The sequence below is a fragment of the Amblyomma mixtum genome, chromosome 6, assembly GCF_055824585.1.
Source record: "Amblyomma mixtum isolate Tamu chromosome 6, ASM5582458v1, whole genome shotgun sequence".
In the NCBI taxonomy this organism is placed as follows: domain Eukaryota; kingdom Metazoa; phylum Arthropoda; class Arachnida; order Ixodida; family Ixodidae; genus Amblyomma; species Amblyomma mixtum.
This window is the reverse complement of record NC_143017.1, coordinates 138,151,485-138,174,206: the sequence shown is the minus strand read 5'-3', so window position 1 is coordinate 138,174,206 and position 22,722 is coordinate 138,151,485. Positions and strand designations below refer to the sequence as shown.

The following is a 22,722-nucleotide window of genomic DNA, read 5'->3' as shown; positions in this document are numbered from 1 at the left end:
ACAAAGCAGTCAGCATATGCCAAAGCAATGGATGCAGAAACCAGGCAGTGCAAACTTTCAGGTAGGAATGACAAATACTGTTACCTTTTTCACAGTGTGAATAATGTCCTGCTCTTTCAGAAGTAGAGAATGAGTCAATGGAAGCTTGTCAAGTTCATTAAAGGCCTGGAGTGCTGCATCTACATCCTGGAGAAAAATGACGCTTGTTACCACTGTGCAAACTGCAAAAGACGCCTTGATGATGCATTTGGGAAACCTCACAAATGCATCAGACATAATAATGCCCTGTGATAGTGCACACATAAATGGTAATGCACATAAGTGAACCCAAAAGCAAATTCTTGCTAATGACAAATCAGATGCATTGCAACAGCATGAATGAGTACTTTATTACTATTTTCAAAGGTGACGCACTACATCTCAACCTTTTTTAAAAATGAAAACATGATTAGGGTATTGAAAAAAAAAAGAGTTCAATTAGGTTGCACTCAGCTAAAGTGGACTTCAGTGCACAGTGCCCGAAATGAGCACAATGAACTCTATTGAAGTTTAAATTTCGTTAAATTCACCCCTTGATGAATGCAGTTCTATCACTTCATTTTTAAGCATATGCACAAGTTGTCTGTTTAAAAGCACATAACACGCCCACACTTGAATGACAAGCACTGCATGATAAGCTAGAGCGTGTACTTCACCCAAAGTGGTTCAATATATGTAAAGCGATTAGAAAATAAAAATAAAGCAAATTGTCAATAGCACCCCTTGGAGACCAATTTACAAGAGCAGCACAACAGTCTTTACCTTGACGCTGATGCCAAGACTGTTCTTGATATCTCTGTCCAGCTCACAGACTCGTTTTTCCACTTGCGTTTCTGCATCAGTCACGAATTTCAAAAATCAGTAACATTCACAGCACGAATTATAAAAAAAAAGTGGGAAGAATGCAGTCCTTACGCTTCATTTTCTCTATTTTTTCTTTGCGTTTCCTCTCCAATTTTTCCTTCTTCATTCTTTCCTTTTCCTCTTCCTTCTCAGCGCTAGATGGGAAAAATAACAGTTAATCAAACTGATTACCGCATTGCATAGATGTAACATAATGCAAAAGATGTGTATCTATATACCTTAGCTCCAGTGCACAAGCTGCACGTTATGCAGTTGGTTTGATTGCCAAACACGCTACTACAGCACTAGTGTTTCAACTAGCTTGCAGTCAACCATAGGTACTACTTTACTGGTGTCAAGGGAAATAAGCTGTCCTTGTTTTTTTTTTTTTATCTTCTCTAAAGATAGAGCACTGAAATGATCAACCGCTTCTCCACTGTGGTAAGCTTCTGGCAGAAACACATCTGCATCTTGGTATCTGGGAACCTGTAGGACGTCTAAGACGGATATCTTTCGGACATCCAGTACCGCCCCAGAAAATGACATATTGCGCAAGAGGTAACTGTGATGAGGAAAAGATTGCACTGAGCAAATCTGGCATCAAGCGCCGATTTGCCCTTTTAAAATTAAAAAGAGCAGAAACACAGGTAGCACGTATATTCCTTTTGAAGTACTGTTTATTGAACACAATGTACAAGCTTGATGGAGAAGAGGCATCAGAACAATACTTGTGAGATCACAAAAAAAATTGTGCCCAGTCATATGACTGCAAAATGTGCGCTTTGAAATCCATCAATCCATTCATTGGGAGTTACAAAACACAAAACAAAACATATAAAATACAAGAGACAGCAAGACGCCACTAAACATCATCTGCAGCAACACCCGCTTTAAGAACCAAATTTAAAATTTGACCCTTTCTTCAGAGGTTCCAGGGAGAAAAAAAGATGAACAACAAAAAGCTTTCAGCTACAATGACATAAGCAAAAGCACGTAATTCATTAAAATTTCCCCCAGCTCTGCTCGCCTGTAAGTGCAAAATACAATTTGCGTGACGGCTACACAACTAAAGACAAAACATCAGTAATGGCCATGTGGAACGACAAACGAGAAAGGTTAAATGCTCAGATTTCGGGCACACACAGAAATGCTATGAGTTTTGTCCAATAAAACAATGGAGTGCAAATGCGATGGACAAAGCAGCTTGAGTCACAGAAGAAAAAAGAAACAGAGCACAATAACAAAAGAGAGAGGAGACATTACTTGAAATGGCTAGCAATGAAAATGCAAGAAATGTGACAACTGATTTTGTGGGCACATAGGACATCAGAAAGTGCACAATGGTTTATGAAAATGTGCACGGAAAAGTTTCTAAATACAATTAGTCAGCAATGAAAAAAAAAAAAAAAAAAAGACTGACTGAACAGTTTCCCAGGCACTCACTAAGGGCAATCCTAGTTACACCAGGTAACTGACGAGTAACATTCACGAGAACAAACAGAACAGAAGCCAGCCGTAGCTATGTGTAGCTACTACAGACAATGCAAAAACATATGGGTTTAGCAAAGAAACAAACAGCAGAAAATGTATGGCACAGACTATGAAGTACCACGAAGCTGAACACAACAGTTTCTGGACGACTTCTGCTACAGTTCTGCAAAATGTGATGCAACTGCTCGCACAAACCAGAAATTCAGCTCTTCTAAATCTTGAAAGGAAGAAGAAGAAAAAAAATGCGCAAATAAAAAAGGGTGAGTGGGAAATGACAACTGCCAAAATGGAAGAATGTGGCTCTAGATTGCGAACAGGTTGCAGACACGGGAAATGAGGGCCATAAGCTCTTCGTCACGCCGCTGGTGCTCCTGGATGTAATTGTTCAGGACTCGGAGGAACTTGTTGAACTCTTCAGTGTTGTTGCCACTGTGCAATCCTGGAACCAAAATTTGTGCTAAGCATGGCATGCGGCGACACAAAATATGCATGCATGGATTGCTAAGCCTGTTGTAAGGCTGTTATAAGCGATCTATTTTTAAACGTGATGCAATGCACAGCCGTGCAGGCTACTGCATTCGGAGGTGAGAGAACATGCACCTGATTTATAAAGTGTGCCTGCAAAATGTCAACTGCACTAGCTATCTGAACATTATCAAGCCCATATAGTTCTATATGCTTCCAACAATAGTGCTACATGACCTGAAGCTAGTTCTGAAAGGCACAATAAAACAGTAAGGTTTTGAAGCAAATACTACTCATAAAAAATTCGTCAGCACGGTACTTCACTCTTTTTGCACACTTTGAGCCAAAATTCTCATTATGGTTTGGGTGAGGGCAAATGTCTCCCCTCCAATTGTGCATTCTTTGAGAACAGGATTTTTCTGTTGGCTGTTATAATTTCACCAGGTGCTGTTATCAAGAGCACTGGAAGCCGCTCTTAAGAAGGGGAACAACAGCAAAGGCAGCAACTGTGTGCCCACATAAAGCAGTCCCATAATAGTTGCTTCCACGTAGGCAAGAATGACCAGACAAATTTAGTCAACACACACGGGTAAGGTAGCTGCTTGCAAAAAGTGTACAGTGCAGAGGAAAACATCATTTCAGGGTTGTTGAGAGAGAGAAAGAAAAGAATGAGGCCCAAGCCTCACCCTTTCCTTCCTTCTCTCTAAGAGTGTGCAGTCCAGTTCTGCACACTTGAAATACACCTAGAGAAGACCAGAGGAAACTGGGAATGCATGAAAAAAACGGCTCAACGCAAACTACAGCTACAAGCCAGACATGCGCCTTTCATGCGCAAAGTGAGCCAGAGAGAAAAGCACCTAAACACATCAGCTAGATTAGCATCAACAGTGCACAAGATCAAATTGAGCAGTCATGCACATGTCGCATCTGCTTCCTTCAATCCCAAACTTTCTGCACTATTTAATGGCCATAAGTGAAAAGCCAAACATTAACTGAAGCAAAGAACCAGTAACAACTGTGGTATTACACATCTTCACCGAAAGTGATAAGCATATAGGCCAGCAACCCCCCCCCCCCCCCCCCCCTTTCATGAATTGATACTCGAGAGAGAGTATAATACAAACAGCAATACACTGTTATGTAATTACAGCTCATAAACATATGCTATCTTTAACAGTGTTGCATGCACATAATTTACAAGTTGCACATGCCATCCAAATCACAAAGTCGGAATTGTGTCATGTAACACAAAATGCTTCTTCTCGTAGTCATTCCTGCCACGAACCTCACGTGACTGGAACCACTTTCCCGCAGAAGTTGCTGGCATTGTAAGTTATGAGCAGTTCCGTGTAGCACTAGCTAACACTGTATATTCAGATGCTTTTTAACACTCTTGTAACCAACTGTATTTTCTGTTTTTTTTTTGTATATTTACCACTCCCCCTCTGTAATGCCACTGGCCCTGAAGGGTAATGTAAATAAATAAATAAACAAATAAATAAAATATCATACCTAGAATAAACTAAACTTTTGCACTGATCTGCAGGTTGAGCATGATTCATTTTTTTATTTAACCCTAAGTGCATACAACAAAGCAGAAAAGCAAGAAACTGAAGGCAAAACCCACATCTTGGCTCACACACTCTGCAACCCGAATGGTAAAGGTGCAACGGCATTTATAACCAAAGTTCGTCTAAATCACACACACAAGAACACGAACTTTGGTACAACTGAACACATGTGAGCAACATACTGCAGATGTGCAATGAAGAAGGCAAGTGTCACATGACAACAATACCAAAGCTGTGCATTCACAGGCTAATGGGCAGCAAGATAGAATGCCATGCCATGCAAAAAAAAAAAAAAAAAACTGCACATGCTGATTTATGATCTGTGGGCATGCACATACATTAACATGGCAAACAAGCCTTTAAAATGAACCAAAAAATTAAAATACTGATAATGCACCATGCTGGCTTAGTTATTACCAATGTGTTTCATATCAATGGTGGCACTGGTTGACAGAGCTAATCGGAAGGAAGCAATAAGCACTAGGCTGTCAAGTAACAAGTTAAATGTTATTAATTTCATGGCTGCCTGATTTAGATGGCATGCAAGAGAAATAACAAAAACTTTGCCCCACTCTCACTTAGCAGTAACACTAGTCCACAGTGTAAACAAAAAACAAAATTAAGTTTTCATGAACTGCATAACAAAGAGTTTCCATCCAGCCTGGTGTTCGGCAACAGCCCGCCCTGATGACAGTGTCGCACATTACTAAGGTTATGCTGATATATGACCACAACATGATCACCAGTTTTAGTTGTGCACAGTCTCTCACAGTTGTAAGCCAAATACAACTTTGCAAGAGGCCCTTTGACAAGACCTTCTTTTTTCCCGCACAGAAGTTACAAGCCATGCTGTCACCACTCAAACAGCTGTATTCCCCCCTCCACCATGCTGACAAAAAAAAAAAAAGAAGTTATGGGATGGTAGAATGTAAAATTCTTGCGGCACCCTGTAGACCTTTCCATCGGGCGAGGAGGAAGGCAAAATGCCTCTCTGGGCTGCTGCAAACCGATTCTGCTGCCGCTTTCACCGCACTAGAGACAAGTGCCCACAACAGCCCAGTGAGCAATGTGGCGATGCCCAGGGAGCCCTCAATGGAAAGGCCTATCCTGAATCGCTGTAATCATAATTTTAACATTATTTATGTCAGCTTAGAAATATATTTTGTCTTCATATGTCCCAATGTACTAGGCTGTGGCAAAAAATAATCAGTGGGAACACTGGCACGCACGAGTACGTGGGTGGGCAAAACCCCTGAGCAGATTTCATACAGAACCCTTTCGTGACCTACCTATCCCAGTTACAAATATTTCCTGCACTGAGCCACACGCTGACCCCATGTACTCCAAATTAGAGGCGCTTCAACTGAGAGAACAGATGAACTCAAAGCAAGGACAACCGTGATCTGGACTGCATAACACAAACAGAGCAAGTGAAAGCCTGGTTGCACCAATGAGCATGCGGGAAGCATGCACACAACAGGCATAAACTAGGATGCACCACGAAAAGAAACACACAGCAGAACAAAATGTCAACACTCACCATGTTGTTCGTAGTGCCTCAACTTTTGCTCATAATGTGCTAACGGGATGCTACTTCTGCAAACAAAAATGACCCTGTTTTGGTGGAAAGAAACTGTCGCGTTCCAAATTTGTGCAAGGCAGAGAGAGAGAGAGAGAAAAAAAAAAACAGAATTGGCCACCATGGCCAAACGCATTCTCCTTTCCCTCCTAAGAGCAAAGCTGCAGCACGCTGGTACTGACTGCTGACACAAGAAACACAGCATCTGCTGCCATTTAAAGCAATGTTCACACGGAGAAGTACAACACTGGAGAAAAATTGTTCCCGAGGCTTGCCTAAGCCTAATGCATTGTGGAAATGTAGCTTATCTATAATTTCAAAATGGTAAATGGATTCGAAACTTTGCAAGAAATAGGCAAATGCGTAAATAACCATCATGGCAATTAAAAAAGACCAGATTTACAAGATCTGTTTACCAGCGCAGTTTCATGGTTCACATCTGACCTGTAAGCTACATTCCTGCCAGCATTTTACGAACTACCACAACGAAGCCTTAAGAATTAGCTGCCAGTTCAGTTCATTATTGTTAATAGAAAAAGCTGTACTCAGGTCACTAAACTTAGCATCAAGGACTGGAAAAAAACGTGACTCGCTTTCAATACCACACATGCGCTGCATTCTATCAGAGCCATGCTCTTGTACTCCGTTAACCATTAATCCTTACTTTGCAAACTGCTGCTGAAGAAGACAAGAAAGGCACAGTGTTACAACTGCTGATTCTGAGGCTAGAAGACAAATAGAGGACGCACAGTGACGCAATAAACACGAATGCAAAGGCTCGAAATTCCAGTGCACTTTCATCCAAGCACATGAAGATTTTGCAGATTGTGCTCTGTACAGGCAATACATGTGAGGTGTGTACACAACAGTGCTATCTGGAATGAACTGCAACTCTCCCTGTGGGCCCCGCAGGCCATCCATTTTGTCCATTTGACACACTATCAAAAGGGATACAGTTAAAACTGGATGTACTATGAAATCGAGAAAAGTCCGCAATTTTTCGTTACACGCAGGTTTTTTTTGCATCCTGTTTTCGCAACAAGAGAACTCGAAAGGACGATGCAGAACAGATGCCAAAACTAAAAATAAATGTAATGAAATGAATTTGAAAGCGTTCCCAGAAAAGCCGTAACATTTTGTGGTTGCGTTGATAATGTGAGAGCAGCAGCAGCAGCAGGCGCCATCTGAAATTTGGCCTAACTTCAAGTAACGCGACACTAGTTAATGGATAGTCGGCATAACGAGTTCATTATAACAAGGTTGACCGCCACACTACCTTCGTTACACGGAGTTTGCAACTACACCTGCTTCAGTGGGGGGGCGGTGTTGGGGAATTGAGAAACTCTGTTATCAAGAAATTCGCAACATGGAGGTTCGTACATCCAGGTTTAACTGTATTTCAGTCTTTCCCAAGAACTTATTTCCCTGCTGAGCAAATGACACTAGATATGCAGCGATCCAACTAATGTACTTTAACAGTAAAAGAGAATGTTAGAAGCCTTGGTATACCACAAATACTTTTCTGCACAGGCACCAATGACACATAGAACTTGAGTGGAACAGTAGGCCACTTAGCAGCGATAGATCCAAGTTTACTAAACAATGTTTGCGCAGCAACGAGGCATTATATGTACAAAAAAATAAAAAAGAAAAGAAAAGAAGCAACGGAAGTCACAAGTAAATTATCTGTAAAAGTGACGCTGCTAGTAAGGCACAATGACACACACTTATCCAAACCCACCTATACTGCAGCTGCCAAAGAAAGAAAAGACTACCTCAGCAGAAAGCAACGATTGATCATTTCAGAATGCACCCACATTGCAAACATCCAACACATGAATGCTTGCTAAATAAACACTCAGGACATGCTCAGTAGATGTGATGTTGGATATATTAAGCACACAAATGTAAGTTCAGTACTGCTTTGTTCTTTTCTATTGCTCCGTGGCCATGCTAAATGTATTAGCAGGCTAAGGTGAAATAAACATCCTAAGCTCCAGCTTAATTCGCAAGCATAGAGACAAACCATTTGATTTTAAACAACAGGCACACATTATAAAGGGGACAACAGCTCATGTACAAATGAGCACTTAAGGGGGGACCCTGGTCTTGAAAAGAAAATTTTATTAATCTAGATATAGTAATGAAATTTTCAGACCACATGTATTTTTGCGCGCTGATTCTAGATATGTCATTTAATTTCGTGTAAAACAATTCCTTGAGCACTTGTGCAATTTTTATGGAAGTATTTTGGGAAAAGTTTTGCAGAAAATTTGCTGCAGGAAACTCACTAAAATGCATTCCATTGGGAACCCATTGACACAAAGGAATGCAATAAGGGTAAAATTATCATCCTGGCTATAATAGAACGAGTTATAGGGTACTGAAGCTGCCACTTCAGAAACAGGAATGCACACTTTTCTTCTCATTTCTGAAGCGACAACTTCAAAGCCCTATAACTCAAGTTCTATTATAGCCAGGATGATAATTTTACCCTTATTGCATTCCTTTGTGTCAAGAGAACCCAATGGCATGCATTTTAGCGAGTTTCCTGCAGCAAATTTTCTGCACAATTTTTCCCAAAATACTTGCATAAAAATTGCACAAGTGCTTAAGGAATTGCTTTACACGAAATTAAATGACATATCCAGAATCAGCGCACAAAAATACATGTGGCCTGAAAATTTTATAACTGTGACTTCATTAAAAATTTTTTTTTTTTCAAGACCAGGGTCCCCCCTTAAAAGAAGTGCTTCTATAAAGAACTTAAATGCTTGGCATAAAAATTTCTGATTTTCATTTCAGACTAGAAATAATCTCAGTGTGTGTCAACTCTTCAGCATTTACACACTACATTTATGTATTGGGATGCCTTCATGCTCACACTTCAAAACACATCACCAAGCCTGTTTGTTTCGTATAAACTTACTTCAAGTTAGAGTACACTGAGCTGATACAAGGTGGATGAAATCCCATGTATTAAGCATCATTAAAGGATTAAAGCAAAAATGAGCCATGTAAATTTTAATAGCTCCAGGTGTCTACAATGTCAGGCTCCATCATTATTCAAAGCCAATTATTCACATCTCTGTGTGTGTGAATGTTGTCAACATTCCAGTGCATGCATTTTCTTTACTCTGACCAAATACAACTGAAAGGAACTCTCTTAAAATAGCACACTGTAGCGGAGGCTCTGTGACCTTGCTTAGACCATTACGTCAAGCTGTGTGAGCTCTGACCAGTTCACAAATGTACCAGAAAAAGAGCAGCGCCTGCACAAAAGCACTGCATTCTGGTATCCCAAACAGCAGTCCTTTGTCTGTCTAAACCAAGTAGGCCTACCCAAAGAAGGCGTAGGTAAATAGTGTACGCTTTCCATCGCCAATGTGCCTTGCATGAACAGCCAGAAATGGAAAATCAACAGAATTAGTGACACCTTACGCCTGTCATCTACAAACAATCAGTTTTCAAAAGTCATGCTAAGCCATTATTTTTAGGACATTGTTATCATGCGAATACCACTGTACTAGTCTTCAGACTCCCTTTCTTAATTTCTCTCGTAGCAAAGAAAAGTTGCACTACAATGTTTTCTGCTTGACTCCTTATCCATTCTTTTCTCTTGTAAACAGCAGCACACACATAGATGCAAAGAAGACAGACATGTAACCACAAGTGCTGTCTGCATGTGGAGTGCTGCAAGTATGTTGAGCCAACTAGCCTACCAATATGTGTCAAGCTTTCCTTTTGGCAATGAAGTTCGATTTTATCCTTCACTGCTTATACAAAGCAAGAGGCAAGACACTGCAAGGTCTATTCAACAGGGGAAAGAGATACATGGGTCAGCCACAGAAGCTGTCAATCATCTACGCATTTATCAGTTCACATATTAAAATTGGCCCCATAAGAAGCACAGTGGCCGAACGTTAGCACTTTGTAGGAACGGAAACCTATGCCAAATGTGTTCGCTCAGACAACATTTTGGTTACAACACGATCAAGTCTCAAAGCTGCTACGCGTTTGAGAATTTTGTTGTCCAGCTCCTTTATGTCCCCAATGCTATTGACCCATGGTTGCATGGCTGAGTGAAATCATGAGCACCCAGATGGCCAATGGCAGAATTGTCCAAGTGCCCCCAGCATGTGAATCACTACTGATTATTAAGCTGTCACCAAGATGTCACCAAGTCACCAAACAGCATGAGCACAGGTAGAAGTGCAGGTTAGATGGATGTTCATGGTCTACAAAAACCACAGGTGACAAGAACAGAGAAACAGCACCGTGCATGTCCACTCTTGTGCTGCAGACCTTGCCATTTGCATTGTTTTTGAAAGCAAGAGCATGGCAAGACACATTAATGACTTTACTAAACTTTTTCTCATTAAAGAAATAACAAATCAGAATAAAAATGACTAAACTTGAACTCCTGTTGTCAGTAAATTGAACAAACATGAGACTGTAACCTGCGCCCCTCCCAGCAAAAGTTCTAATACCTCTAACATATCCTGAGTTTTCGTTTTTTTAAGGGGGGACACTGGTCTTGAAAAGAAAATTTTATTAATTTAGTCATAGTTATGAAATTTTCAGGGCACATGTATTTTTGTGCGCTGATTCTAGATATGTCATTTAATTTCATGTAAAACAATTCCTTGAGCACTTATGCACATTTGATGCAAGTATTTCGCGGAGAGTTTTGAAGAAAATTTGCTGCAGGAAACTCGCTGAAATGTATGCCATTGGGTTCTCTTGACGCCAAGGAATACAATAAGGGTAAAATTATCATCCTGGCTCTCATAGAACTTGAGTAATAGGGTACTGAAGCTGCCACTTCACACCGAGGAGTACACATTTTCCTTCTCATTTCTGAAGCAACAACTTCAGAACTCTATAACTTAAGTTCTATGATAGGCAGGAAGACAATTTCACCCTTATTGTATTCCTTGGTGTCAAGAGAACCCAATGGCATACATTTCAGCGAGTTTCCTGCAGCAAATTTTCTTCAAAACTCTCCGCAAAATACTAGCATAAAAGTGCATAAGTGCTGAAGGAATTGTTTTACATGAAATTAAATGACATATTTAGAATCAGCACACAAAAATACATACGCCCTGAAGATTTCGTAACTGTGACTTCATTAATAAAAATTTTTTTTTCAAGACCAGTGTCCCCCCTTAAAGCTTCAAATGAACACACATGACACAGCACACTAAGGGCTCAAGCCGCAAAATAAACAGAACCATGTAACTCACATTTTCTTCTGAAGCTTCTCAAAAGCTGCAGATGTTTCCTTCAGGCTATCTTGCTGAAAAGAGAAAGAGAAGGGGAACATCGAGGGTTATGCACAGCATTATGCGGCAAGAGGGAATTACTACAAAGAGAAGGAAGGAATGTAACATTTCTGCAAAGCACCGATAGCTGACAGTACTGCTCTCCAACCCCTAGTGAACGCCCAGCCTGCACAGGCAGCAAGGTTCTACTGAACAGTTTGGCCAATGGTTGCATTCAGCTGCTTGTCATGCGGCCGTTGAGGTTGCGTGAGCTACTTACAGTGGCACTACTCGGGGAGGGGGTTGTTGCGGTTTAGGAAGCATGTGGCAAATGTGCCAAAGCACTTTTTCGGAAGCTCTTAACGCCCAAGATGTCTGGAACATTACAAGCTCTGAAGTATGTGCAATACCTTGCCATTCTAAGACAGAGTAGAGCAGTACAGGCCCAGGCATAGTGCTTCGGTCAAGGCTTGTCAGGCAGACTGCTGCAAAACAGTTATCTAGCAAATGTGAGTACTATCGACATAAAAGTTATGTACTTGTGTGTTGAAAATGACACATCGCCCGTGTGTCTCCCTAAGCTCTTTCGCTACCATGAAAAAAAAAGAGCAGATTTTGAGTGTTTAAATTAAAAATTACTTCTTCAAGAAGTGCCAAATGCACTGTGCTTTGGTTTGGTTTGGTTTATGGGGTTTAACGTCCCAAAGCGACTAAGGCTATGAGAGACGCCGTAGTGAAGGGCTCCGGAAATTTCGACCACCTGGGGTTCTTTAACGTGCACTGACATCGCACAGTACACGGGCCTCTAGAATTTCTCCTCCAAATAAATTCTAGCCGCCGCGGCCGGGATCGAACCCGCGTCTTTTGGGTCAGCAGCCGAGCACCATAGCCACTGAGCCACCGCGGCGGCACTGTGCTTTCTAATGCATCAAACTGCAGCTTACTGATTATACTTCTGAATAATAATAATCATAAAAAAAAGGACAGAATTGTGTGTGCAAAACTTTGCTAAAAACCATTGGTTAAATATGCTAAAAAAAAAAAACAAACAAGCTAGCAAAACAGAACTAATCCACTCACAGCAAGAAAAGGCAACTCCAAGGGAGTAACCTGTCCTCTAGTGCACTCCCTTTTATACAATTTATTGACGGCTAAAAGGCTTTTGGTGCATACACACAACTTGTGAATTCAAGTTGCTCGCTGCGGGAAAAGAAAGAAGAGGGCAAAAAAATGTCTTGGATAACTTTGCTAACCTGATGAGCAACTGAGGTCACCACGCCATTGCTCTGCTCCACAGTGAAAGAGGTGCCTTTTTTTGGGTCTATCATCTCAGACATATCGTGAAGCAGCACCACAGGATTCCGTTGGTTCTTTTCTACTGGTCGGGGCGCGGTCCTGCGCTTCTTTGGCGGAGACTGCCGCACAGGTGCTGCTGTGCCATCCTAAAAAAGAGAGAAAAGGACGGGGGGGGGGGGGGGGGGGGGGGGTCACTAAATAAGATAAAAAGTTTTGCAACCTGGTAAAGAAAAAATTGGAGGGGACACTCAAGCTCCGCCTTGAAGGTATGACGAACGCGATAGCGTTCGTCAGCACATCATTCTCGACAAACCCGATGCCACTAACGCCAGCATAGCTTCCGCGTCGAATGAACTGGCAGCAAGCCACGAGCTTCGTAGTGAATGCGCCTCGGATGAGCGCTGTGTTGTTCACTACTCACCGCGTGATTCCTCCACCACGCCCGAACGAGACGAGCAGAAGGAGCTGCCGTCGCGTGCTATCTGTTGCGGCAGTGGCGCACATTGCGAGGAGGAGGAGGAGGAGGGAGTGGTTTTAGTGGGCGCCTCCTGACGGAGCTACGGCGCCAAGTGAAGAGGAAAAGTAGCGGAAACGTACTTTGCTACTCGCTTAACTGTGACTTCTGTAATTTCCATGCTCACAGTTACTAGTACAAGTATACACCACAGTACCTCTCTCTAAAGCACCCTTCTAAGACAACACTGTATTCACTAGATGTGCCTTTGTTCATTCCAAACCATCGAGCTGGCGTGGCGGAGCGGTTAGCGTGCTTGTCTTGCACTCCGGAGGCCCTGGTTCGATTTGCCAACTTGACCAATTTCCTACTTTGCTTTATTTATTGATGCTTCTGGGATTTTTCACTCATGGCCAATGCCGCCGTAGATGACACCGACTTTTCTGCGACATGGGGCCCTTAACGCTATCGCGTTAAAAAAAATGCACAGTGGACAGGTGGCGCTGCCATGCAATCCCCTTTTTGTGATAACGCCTGACAGGAATCCCCACTGAACATTCCATATTCTCTGTCTCCAAAATCAGCCTGCTGGCATAAAAACAAATTTCATAAAACTTTCTTTCGAGAAGTGTTTTGCCCATACCCAGATATGAAATGATGTGACGCTAATTTGTGCAGACATGCCAGTCAAGTGCATGTTTTCACAGGCTGAATTTGTCGATTTGAGGAATGGCTTCGCCATATAAGACTTCACAAACTTCAGGAACTTCTTGCTGTAGGTTTTAGGATAAAATTCTAACAAGTGGCGGCTGTACACCAACAGAAGTTTTGCAGTGTCCAGCTGCACCCCAGCTGCCTCTGGTGCTAACTAACAGTGGACCACTTCTGAAAGACGGACTCTTCCTTACTTTACGGCTTCTTCCTCAACACACAACAATGCGGGCTGCCCACGAGTGGTGCTGTCTTCGCTCCGCATTTTAACATGTGCTGAAGAGCCATGAATTTTTTCATTCCCAAAGTGAATAGGATTTGAAAATTGGCACCTGACTTGCATAGTGCACGTGTGCAACCTCGCCAGTTTCAACGATGCTCATCTTTAGTAGTGCAGATGGTACTGCAGGCCACACACTGTATCGTTCCTGCATCGAATGTGAGGATGCCAATGCTTTGGGGCAGCCAACATGACCATGGCGTTGAACACTCTCTGCCCAACTTTCACTTTCTCACAACAGGTTTTAAGAGAGAGCAAACCGTTGAACAGCCCCAAAATGAGCCATGAGAGCTCATAGAAATGCATTAAACCAAAAGAAAATTTAACGTTGCGGCTCATCATAAAAGCACGAATAAGTCTGAATTTTTGAAATACAGAAAATTTGATGGTGGGTGTAGTATCTGCAGTCAAGTTAACGTTGGCCAGATTACATGCACATACTAGCAAATACGGCTCACCTATATTGTATGCACTCTTCTTTTTCTTTATCTTTTTTTTTCAGAAAAAAAAAAAAATTCTGAACACCGTCAAGGATAATTTTCGGGAGAAATAGCAGTGTGTTCGTACAATAAGGAAGGTCGGTTGAAATTTGGGAGTCTCCCCAGCTTGGGAGAGTTGGCAAGTGTGCAAATTGTCTATGGGAGGCGAAATGTGACCGTAGTTTCACTTTTACCACACGCAGTTTACGATAGCAGGATTCTATCAATATGAGCAACCAAGCCCACACAAAAATGGCAGGTGCACAATGTTCTCAAGAAATGCATCTTTGAAAGTGATGTGCTATGTGCATGCACTTCAAGCTTCAGCTCCTGCCTTCACAGCCTGATACCCCAATCTAGAAGGTTCAAAGTGCCTTGCCCATGCCATCCATATGGCATGCAATACAATGGCCAGTCACAGTAAAGGTAAGTACAACCACACAACTATTACACACAGGCATGTGCAACACAAGGAGGGTGAACAGAACAATCAGCAAACAAAGATGGACAAACTCTAGACCTTCTCAGCTTCCGAGTCCGAGCTGCTCTTTGTGTCAGACTCTCGCCGTCTCTTCTTGGTCCTCGATTCCCACCAAGACTAGAGTGAGAAAGAAGACAAAGCATATCCAACAGAAGGTTAAAATGGGGTAACTTTGAAAAAAAAAAAAAAATGACTAGCAACTAGAGCTCTGCAAAGCACAAACACTAGTTGCTGTTGCCATGGTGCAGACAGCTTCAAGTGTTGTGGCGCTGAACAAGAATCAACACTTGCGCAGTAAATTATAAGCCTTTTCCTGAAGAACACAAAACACTGTGAAATGATTGGGCACTTCCATGATGCCCGTTTACTTTGGTCTTCTACACTAGCTAAGCCAATATTTTTTCTGTTATCAGTAAAAAGCGTGGAACTGCTAAACTCCTAATGTGAAAACCGAAAGTTGCTACCACAGCCTTGACACAACAGTTTGTCTCCCAACCCAGAAGTCAAACAAGCTTTTATTTCTCAGTGGAATGCCCGCGGGCTCCAGTCCCAGATTTCAGACACAACCGCTTCCCATTCTGGGGATCTGTGAACCGAATCTGCCCAACATTTTACGATTATCCCCGCCCTTTCACAGAGCCCAAGATCCTCGGCCCGTGGCCATAACAGCCGACTACCATCAAGGCTCATAAGACAATGTTTTGTCTTTCCGAGAGACTGCCTTGCTTGCTAGATTGTGACTTTGTCTCTCGTTCCTTCTCTCTTCTCTTCCCTTTTTATCCCCTCATTCCCTTCCCCAGTGCAGGGTAGCCAACCGGAAACCCTTCTGGTTAACATCCCTGCCTTTCCCCCTCTCTTTATCTCTCTCTCTCTCTCTCTCCCAACCCAGCGAAATCAAGGTTCCCCCTGTGCAATGCTCTTTCTTAGTAAGGATGTTTGCAATGAGTCGAGGTCATCCACCCAGCTGGTTTAAAACACTAGGAAAAGTAGCGAAACACAGAATAAATGTTAATGCCACTGCACTCTGACAGCACACAGCTTTTTGGTTACCGCTGCTAGGCATGCTAAGGTCAGCACCGAAAGCTGTAAGTATATTTAAGAAGAGAGCTAGCATGCTACTAGCTCTTACCATTGCAAATGAACCACGAACACAGTGGCACCGTAAGAATCACATTTGACTAAGTACTCTCGTGCTCGCTTGGTTCTAATGTTTTGTCAAGCTCTGCAAGAAACCTGGTTCTCTCCTACACAGAATCTTGTCGTGTTCCATGCCAAGCAGCTGCTATCATGAAGAAGATAGCACCCGGAGTACTTCAACATCATACAGTGTAGCATAATCACTAGGCCTTGTAATATGGACTCCGAGTAACTCCTTAGACTGCACCAGAATTGTGCGTCTGATGAGGGCAGTGGTGGAACTGGCAACTGGCTTCTTGTAGCAGCTTTTGTAGCAGAAGAAATCGCAGTTTGTAGCAGCAATTTTAAGTTTTGTAGCAGGAAAAATGGCATTTTGTAGCAGAATTCGAGCTTTTGTAGCACAAAAAAAAAAGCTTCGTACCAAAATTTCATGCCAAAAAACGTTATTTTAAATAAAGAAGCTTTGTTGTATTTCTGGAACAGGCATTTGCTCAGACGTTTTTAGCAACCACAGCCATGCAAGAGCAAGCTTCAATCCCAAATGCAGCTTAAAGTGCTTGGTTCCTTAAATATAGCCGAAAATAAACAAAACAGGAGGTTCTCCTAAAAACACTGCCGTTTTTGTTCAGAAGAGCGACATAACGAGATGCTCAACAGAACTATAAAAAATGATACCGTTCATAAAACAAACTTTCAGGTACTATTTCTTCCCTTTTCTTGATCACTCCAGCTTAGACAGTGCCGCTGCGAGCTTTTCCTGTCCATTCTTCAGAAGGGCTTGTCCACTCTCAACGACTGCAAAATGTTTAGACTTGACACCTTTTGTGAAAAGCAGCTCAGCATTGGTGATCATATTCCTGGCCAGTCTGATCTCTCCTTGTACCTTCTCTTCATTCTGACCTCTCTTCTGGGTGTCTTTGTCCTGTACATCACAGTCTTGTTTCGCTTGTTTTGCACGGGTCTCTTCTCCTGCATCCGCCTCCAACCGTTGCAGCTGATGCTTCCGCGACCCTTTCACCGCTCTGATTAATCCTTGTGTCACAGGAATGGCAGCTGGATTTTCTGCCTGATATAAGTTAGTCATAAGTTTTGTTGCCTTTCAGCTTTGACAAAGACATCGAAGACGTGAAGTGTCCATTCACACAGGCAGTGCGCTGACAGTGGTCCCTTTGTTCACCTTCGGTTGTGTTCGGTTGCAAAGCAGCGATGGCGATGTGGCTGCCGGCAGATGCGTTGCCGGAAGTGTTGCCGGCAGACATCAGTTTTGGTTTCACGGAAATGAGTTTCGGTTTCGTTCTCGGCAGAGTTATTGGAGTTATTCAGAGATATTTCGGCGCAGGCGTGGCGCAAAAGTAGGCAAAAAAACCGATTTTGTAGCAGCATGTAGCAGGATTTCCCATTTGGCGCAGTTTGGCGCAATTGGCGCAGCAGTTCCACCACTGGATGAGGGGGATAATGCTCTGGAACTCTGCTGCTGACAGTGAAGACAACTGTCACCACTTGAAAGAAAGCAAAAAACAGATGCATGTGCACGAGCTGTAATTAATGCTGCCTTTGTAAATGCATCTGAGATATAATCCTGGCTTTGCTTATCTGTGCAGCAGTTTTACTCATGACAATGCTGCCCCTCGCCTTGCTACAAGCCAGTCATGTCAGAGAGCGGTAGAAACCTCCCATAAAATGTAATCACATAGCTAAAAGTATGTAGTGCAAGAGTTAAATTATTCTTTTGAGTTTTTAATTGCAATTTCTCTCTATTAATGAGAGGGCACACTGTTGAAGCACTAAGGCATGAAACTACAAGGATCAATATGGGCAAAGAAATCTAAATCCAGGTTACTCTGGAGCATTTTTCTAGCTCATCTGTATCTATGCTCACTGGAGGCACTGACTGTGCTGCAGAGGAGACTGAATTCAAAGTTATAGTTGTTTACAAACCTTTGATCGGTACCTCTTCTTTGGAGATGGGCTGCTGGATGACTCTACCAGAATTGGCTCTCTGGCAAGCAACGAATATAAAGAAAAAAGGACAACAGGATAGGTTGCAGATCGAAGATGAGTGTTCTGGGCTTTCATTCAGGCAAGTCTCCTAGGCATTGTAAACGCTTCGCACTTATGGGGCCTTCACAGAAACTGTATGTATTAGGAAAACCACACAGCATGAGTAAGAAAAGTATTCTGAGCACGTATAAAGACGTGCTTGTGAATTGGAACAGGAGCTCTCATGGAAGCCCAAGTACTCTACTGAGCCTTCTTGGTTACACTTCAACTGAGGCTACACCAAATGCTAGAAAAGTGCCAAGATTAGCACCTGAAAATGCTTCACATTTAAAAAGCTTTCAAAGGCATTAAAATCGGGAGATGCACCACAGAACTTCTGTTCCCACATTTTACAACAGACTTAAGGTTCCCTATCGCCTCAACAGAGCTTTTATGAAAAGAGAATTAGCCAGATTTTCAGTGAAAAGTTTGTGCTAAGGTCTGATCAAGCAGGGACAAAAGAGGAAGACAGGTCCTTGACGGCTTGGTCTACATTCACTCTGGCTACCAACTTGGCATAGGCCCTCAAGGGGTCACACCTTCGTACCACTGGCACCAGAAGTGACCGGAAGCAGCTCACCTGCACATCTAACAGTTCTTGCAATCTTACCATACGCTGGCACCATAACAGGTGACAGCTATGCCCTAAAGGTATTGGCTGCCGTGCAGCTGGTAGTGCTAGATGCCTCTAATTTTTGCTTTCAAATACCAACTTCTTTAAACTAATTAATACTGATATGTGCACTGTTACACAGCAGCAAAAATGGAAGCATATGGCAATGTGTGCAATATAGAGAAAATCTCAATGAAAGTGAAGCAACTTGTTTCACATTTTTTTGTAAAACATTTGTTTGTTTAATGTGCATGGTTTGCATCCAATGTTTGCATTCTGTGATTGCACACCAGTGCCTCTGTTTACTGAACCAGTTCTAAAGAGAGTAACAGCTGCACGCAGTGCTTCCACTTTGCAGTTCTTTGTACAGTACATATTCTCCTCATTCAATGTTTTCCTTACAAGCTCATACTTTCAAGGCTGCCTGGATGGACTCCACAAATGCTTGGCATGCTAGCTTCTGGAAATGGCATATTCTGAACACAGCTAAACCTTTCCTGGTTTACTGATAAACTTTCATGTGCCAGAGTAGAAGCTTGGGCGAGTTGGTGATGGTTCACTTGCCACAGAGCGCTAAAAAGACATGCGCTATGTAGCAAGTGTTTCATGTGCAAAAGACAAGGAACCAATCATGAGGCATGCCATGACAGAGGGCTTGATTGGTTTCAACCGCATGCAGTTCTGCAGTGTGTGTAGGAAGAGGTCAAGTGCAAAGGCATTAATGTGCTAAGATTGCAGTGCGCACAGTAATCTTAGCTTGTTAATGCCTTTGCATTTCACCCCTTCCTACACCACCTGCTGGGCACGGGAGAGGGCCATTAACGCAAACACCACTGAATCAGGCCCCCTACAATGGTTCGTTAAAACTTTCGACGGTTTTGTTATGTACAGCGGCAATCTTTTGTTTGGAATTGCAATCTATGCTGAAAACATGTTCATTGGGAGGTGCTGCCACCTCCTAGGACTTGCAAGAAGTGCTACAAAATTATTTGTGCTTCCCTTCTTGCAGAGAAAAAAAACTGGTTTTTACCTTCAGTGCTTTACGTGGTTTCAGTTTGCCCACGTGCATCTGGTCTCGTGAAAGCATGCGAAAGTTGATTTGGATATTTTGATTGGCGCTGCCCTTAGTTCGGTATTACTGACGCACATGGGGTGTTAGCGCTTTCCACTTTGTTTATTCAATTTATTCTGTGTCATTCAGATGCCCAGTAAAGGTGCCGCGTGTGCCATATTCTCTTCCGACAGCGACAGCGATAGCGGTTCTGTCTCTGATTGCGTGTCAATTACGGAATCTGAATTTGGAAGAAGAAAGCTTGCCTATGGACGAGGAACTACACGCTACCAGTTCCGACTCCGAGCCCAATAGGTTGCAACGTCCCGAAAGCAGATGAGACAACGCACAATACTGCCACACTCAGCGAAGGTGCCATGTGTTTGCTAACACGATTCTGCGCCCCAAGTGAAGAGTAGACATCCGTTTTATGTGTGCAAAATGAGGCAAGGCACAGTGCACAGAGCCGTGCTTCAAGGACTTTCACGAGATGAAGAAATACTAAACATTTTTGCAGTTTTTAGTGATGCTAGAACTAAAATACTATCCCTACAATTTATTTTTTGCTTCAATTTTACTTTGTTCAAAATCAGCAATAAAAAATTTTCCCAGGACGAAAGTCTTAAAAAAAAAAAAACAAAAATTAAATCCTGAAAGAATTTTGGTTCTCCTCCATCAAAATGGTTCTGTAGCAACCAGGATAAAGCATAGAACTTTTCAGCCCCTGAGCCACTGCAGCAGGTCTTTTGCTGGCAGTAAGTACTATCGGGGACAAAAGTGGTACACTCCATGCGTCGGGAGCCAGAACAACGGAAAACTGCGGCATTTTGGAGAGCTAAGGCACAAAACATTGAAATGAGCCAAGCGACATGATTGCTCATAATAAAGGTCTCGCACTGACTGTCTCAATCCCAGATTCCGCCTGTAGATGGCGTTGCAAAGCAGTTTTCTGTTGCTTCGGCTCTCGCCGCTCAAATGCTAGCGCGCCGTTTTTATTTTTCTTGTTGGTGATTGTGCTTCGCCTTCATGCAGCTAGGCACCGCAGAGAAGCCATGGCGAGTGACTGCCGCTGTGTTTTTTCTTTGCATGCCACGTGCTCTCAAGTTTGGCCCACCTGCATGCTTACATATAAGTGGTTGACCAATAAACATATTATACGACCACAATTTGTCGAAATTTTAAATGCAGTAGTCAGGAAATCGTGTTTTCCGGGAGAAATACAGTGCCACTCTATGGCACATTTCTAATGTTAGAGATTTTGATCGTAATAACCAGGAAATCGTATGAACCAGGAACGTATCAATGAGGTTTTACTGTAGTGCATATACAGTATTGCCAAAGATGAATCAGGTTTGCCTGCGGTGATGAAAAACAAAGTTCCTGCAGTTTTCTCTACTTCCAAGCATGCGTACAGAGAATGCCAGAGATGCTTTTGCAAAACTGCACAAGGCAACGGCATCTTCAACTAGCCAAATAGCAGTACCAGTGCAGGCTCTCGCAGGCTGTCTTCACTGCAGTGTAGAGAGCTTGGACGTCAAAATTTGATGCCACTCGGTAGGTATGGCATATGATGTTAAAACTGCACATGGGCTATGAGAGACTCCAACGGCGATGTGATTGGCTGAAGTCACTTTGGAGCAGCTTTTGGAGCAACCAAAAGTGCTTTATGGTGCAGATATATATCACATTTTCCGGTTTATAAGTCGTGGCTTTTTTCTGGATTTTTCGGCGGTGCGACTTATATATAGCAAAAAATCACGTGCCATCACACACCATCTTTTGCTGTTCCCAATAACTATGTTTGAAAAGAAAATCGACGTGTAAAACAAGAAAAAAAATTGTACAGTACTGCAGCCTGCTGCATTGGAGAAATGTGAAAGATTTGCGCCTGAACGTCAGCAACACTTTTTTTTCTTCGCAAGTCACTGTTGCCATATGACACTCATCACGTGAGCCTTGGATGACGTTGGCAACTTTTTTTTTTTGCAAGTCATCGTAGTCTAATACCAGTACACATCCCCAACACGCTTTACGGTCCTACACACCACAATGCGCTTACTTCGTGCCCCCTAACACGTCTGAACCAACAACCCTTCGTGGCGTATACACTGCGTGCCCGCCTGGCACACAGAGGGCCTGGGTTCGAACCGCAATACCGGCGAATTTTTTTTGGGGTGGTCACATTTGTGTGGACACGCTCTGCCGACACTCTCTGCTGGCAGGTCCTGTGCATGCCACTCATGAGACAAGACATGCTTTTGCATTAAAAAAGAATAGAGTTATTAAATCCGTTACCGTGATCCTCTTCCGCGGGGACCTGGCTGAGCCTGCACAGGGGCAAGTGCAACCTCCTCGGGGGCCGTCTGTGCCTTCGCAGGTAGCTCCCTGGGGAAGCGGTGCACACAGTTGCAGAATGCCGATCATGCTATGCTAAAGCTGCATTGTTAACATGTTACCCTGCGGGTAGAATCACATAATCTCACAACTGGACATAATCTGCACATAATCTCGCAACGTATGGCGTCTCGTGCGTCGCCTGTGAGGCAAAGAAATTACGATGCAAAACTGAAGTTTGTGCCATTGAATATGCACAGCAGAATGGAAACTGGACAGGGAGACAGTTCGAAGCGAGTGAAAAAGCTGTCCAGCACTGGCGTAAGCCCGCAAGAGTGCTCCAGTCGATGCAGCCAACAAAAAAGTAGGCCTCGGGAAGAATTAAGGCCCGTTTGTCAGAACTCCAGGAACATCATGCTCACGGCAGCTGCCGTACACGTGTGCAGTTGTGCCCCATTAATACGACCCTCGTTAATATGGACAACTCGAATTATGAACCATTTTTCTGAGGACCAAACATTTTCAATGTATTTACGCGTCGTTAATATGGAAACCCGCTGTCCAGACAATGGGCACGGTGAAAATGAGCGGAGC

The 22,722-nt window shown here is 42.9% G+C and overlaps 1 protein-coding gene across 4 annotated transcripts in view; it reads right to left on the bottom strand.

Moving 5' to 3' along the window:
• Nucleotides 1-22,722, bottom strand: part of LOC149340551 (uncharacterized) — a 52,067-nt gene that overhangs the window by 5,689 nt on the left and 23,656 nt on the right. For 3 of the 4 annotated variants that reach the window (XR_016283617.1, XM_089549360.1, XM_089549359.1), the window contains 8 exons: nucleotides 22,090-22,179; nucleotides 18,029-18,089; nucleotides 14,993-15,070; nucleotides 12,506-12,694; nucleotides 11,235-11,287; nucleotides 955-1,037; nucleotides 802-872; nucleotides 85-186 (listed from right to left, as the gene is read on the bottom strand). Coding sequence is in view for 3 of the 4 variants with exons in the window: in XM_089549360.1 (XP_089405486.1) it covers nucleotides 85-186; nucleotides 802-872; nucleotides 955-1,037; nucleotides 11,235-11,287; nucleotides 12,506-12,694; nucleotides 14,993-15,070; nucleotides 18,029-18,089; nucleotides 22,090-22,179 (727 nt within the window). In the remaining variant the exon portion in view is untranslated. Of the gene's footprint in view, nucleotides 1-84; nucleotides 187-801; nucleotides 873-954; nucleotides 1,038-1,541; nucleotides 2,813-5,949; nucleotides 6,006-11,234; nucleotides 11,288-12,505; nucleotides 12,695-14,992; nucleotides 15,071-18,028; nucleotides 18,090-22,089; nucleotides 22,180-22,722 lie in introns of those variants that run through there. The other variant, XM_089549361.1, reaches the window with a different exon arrangement.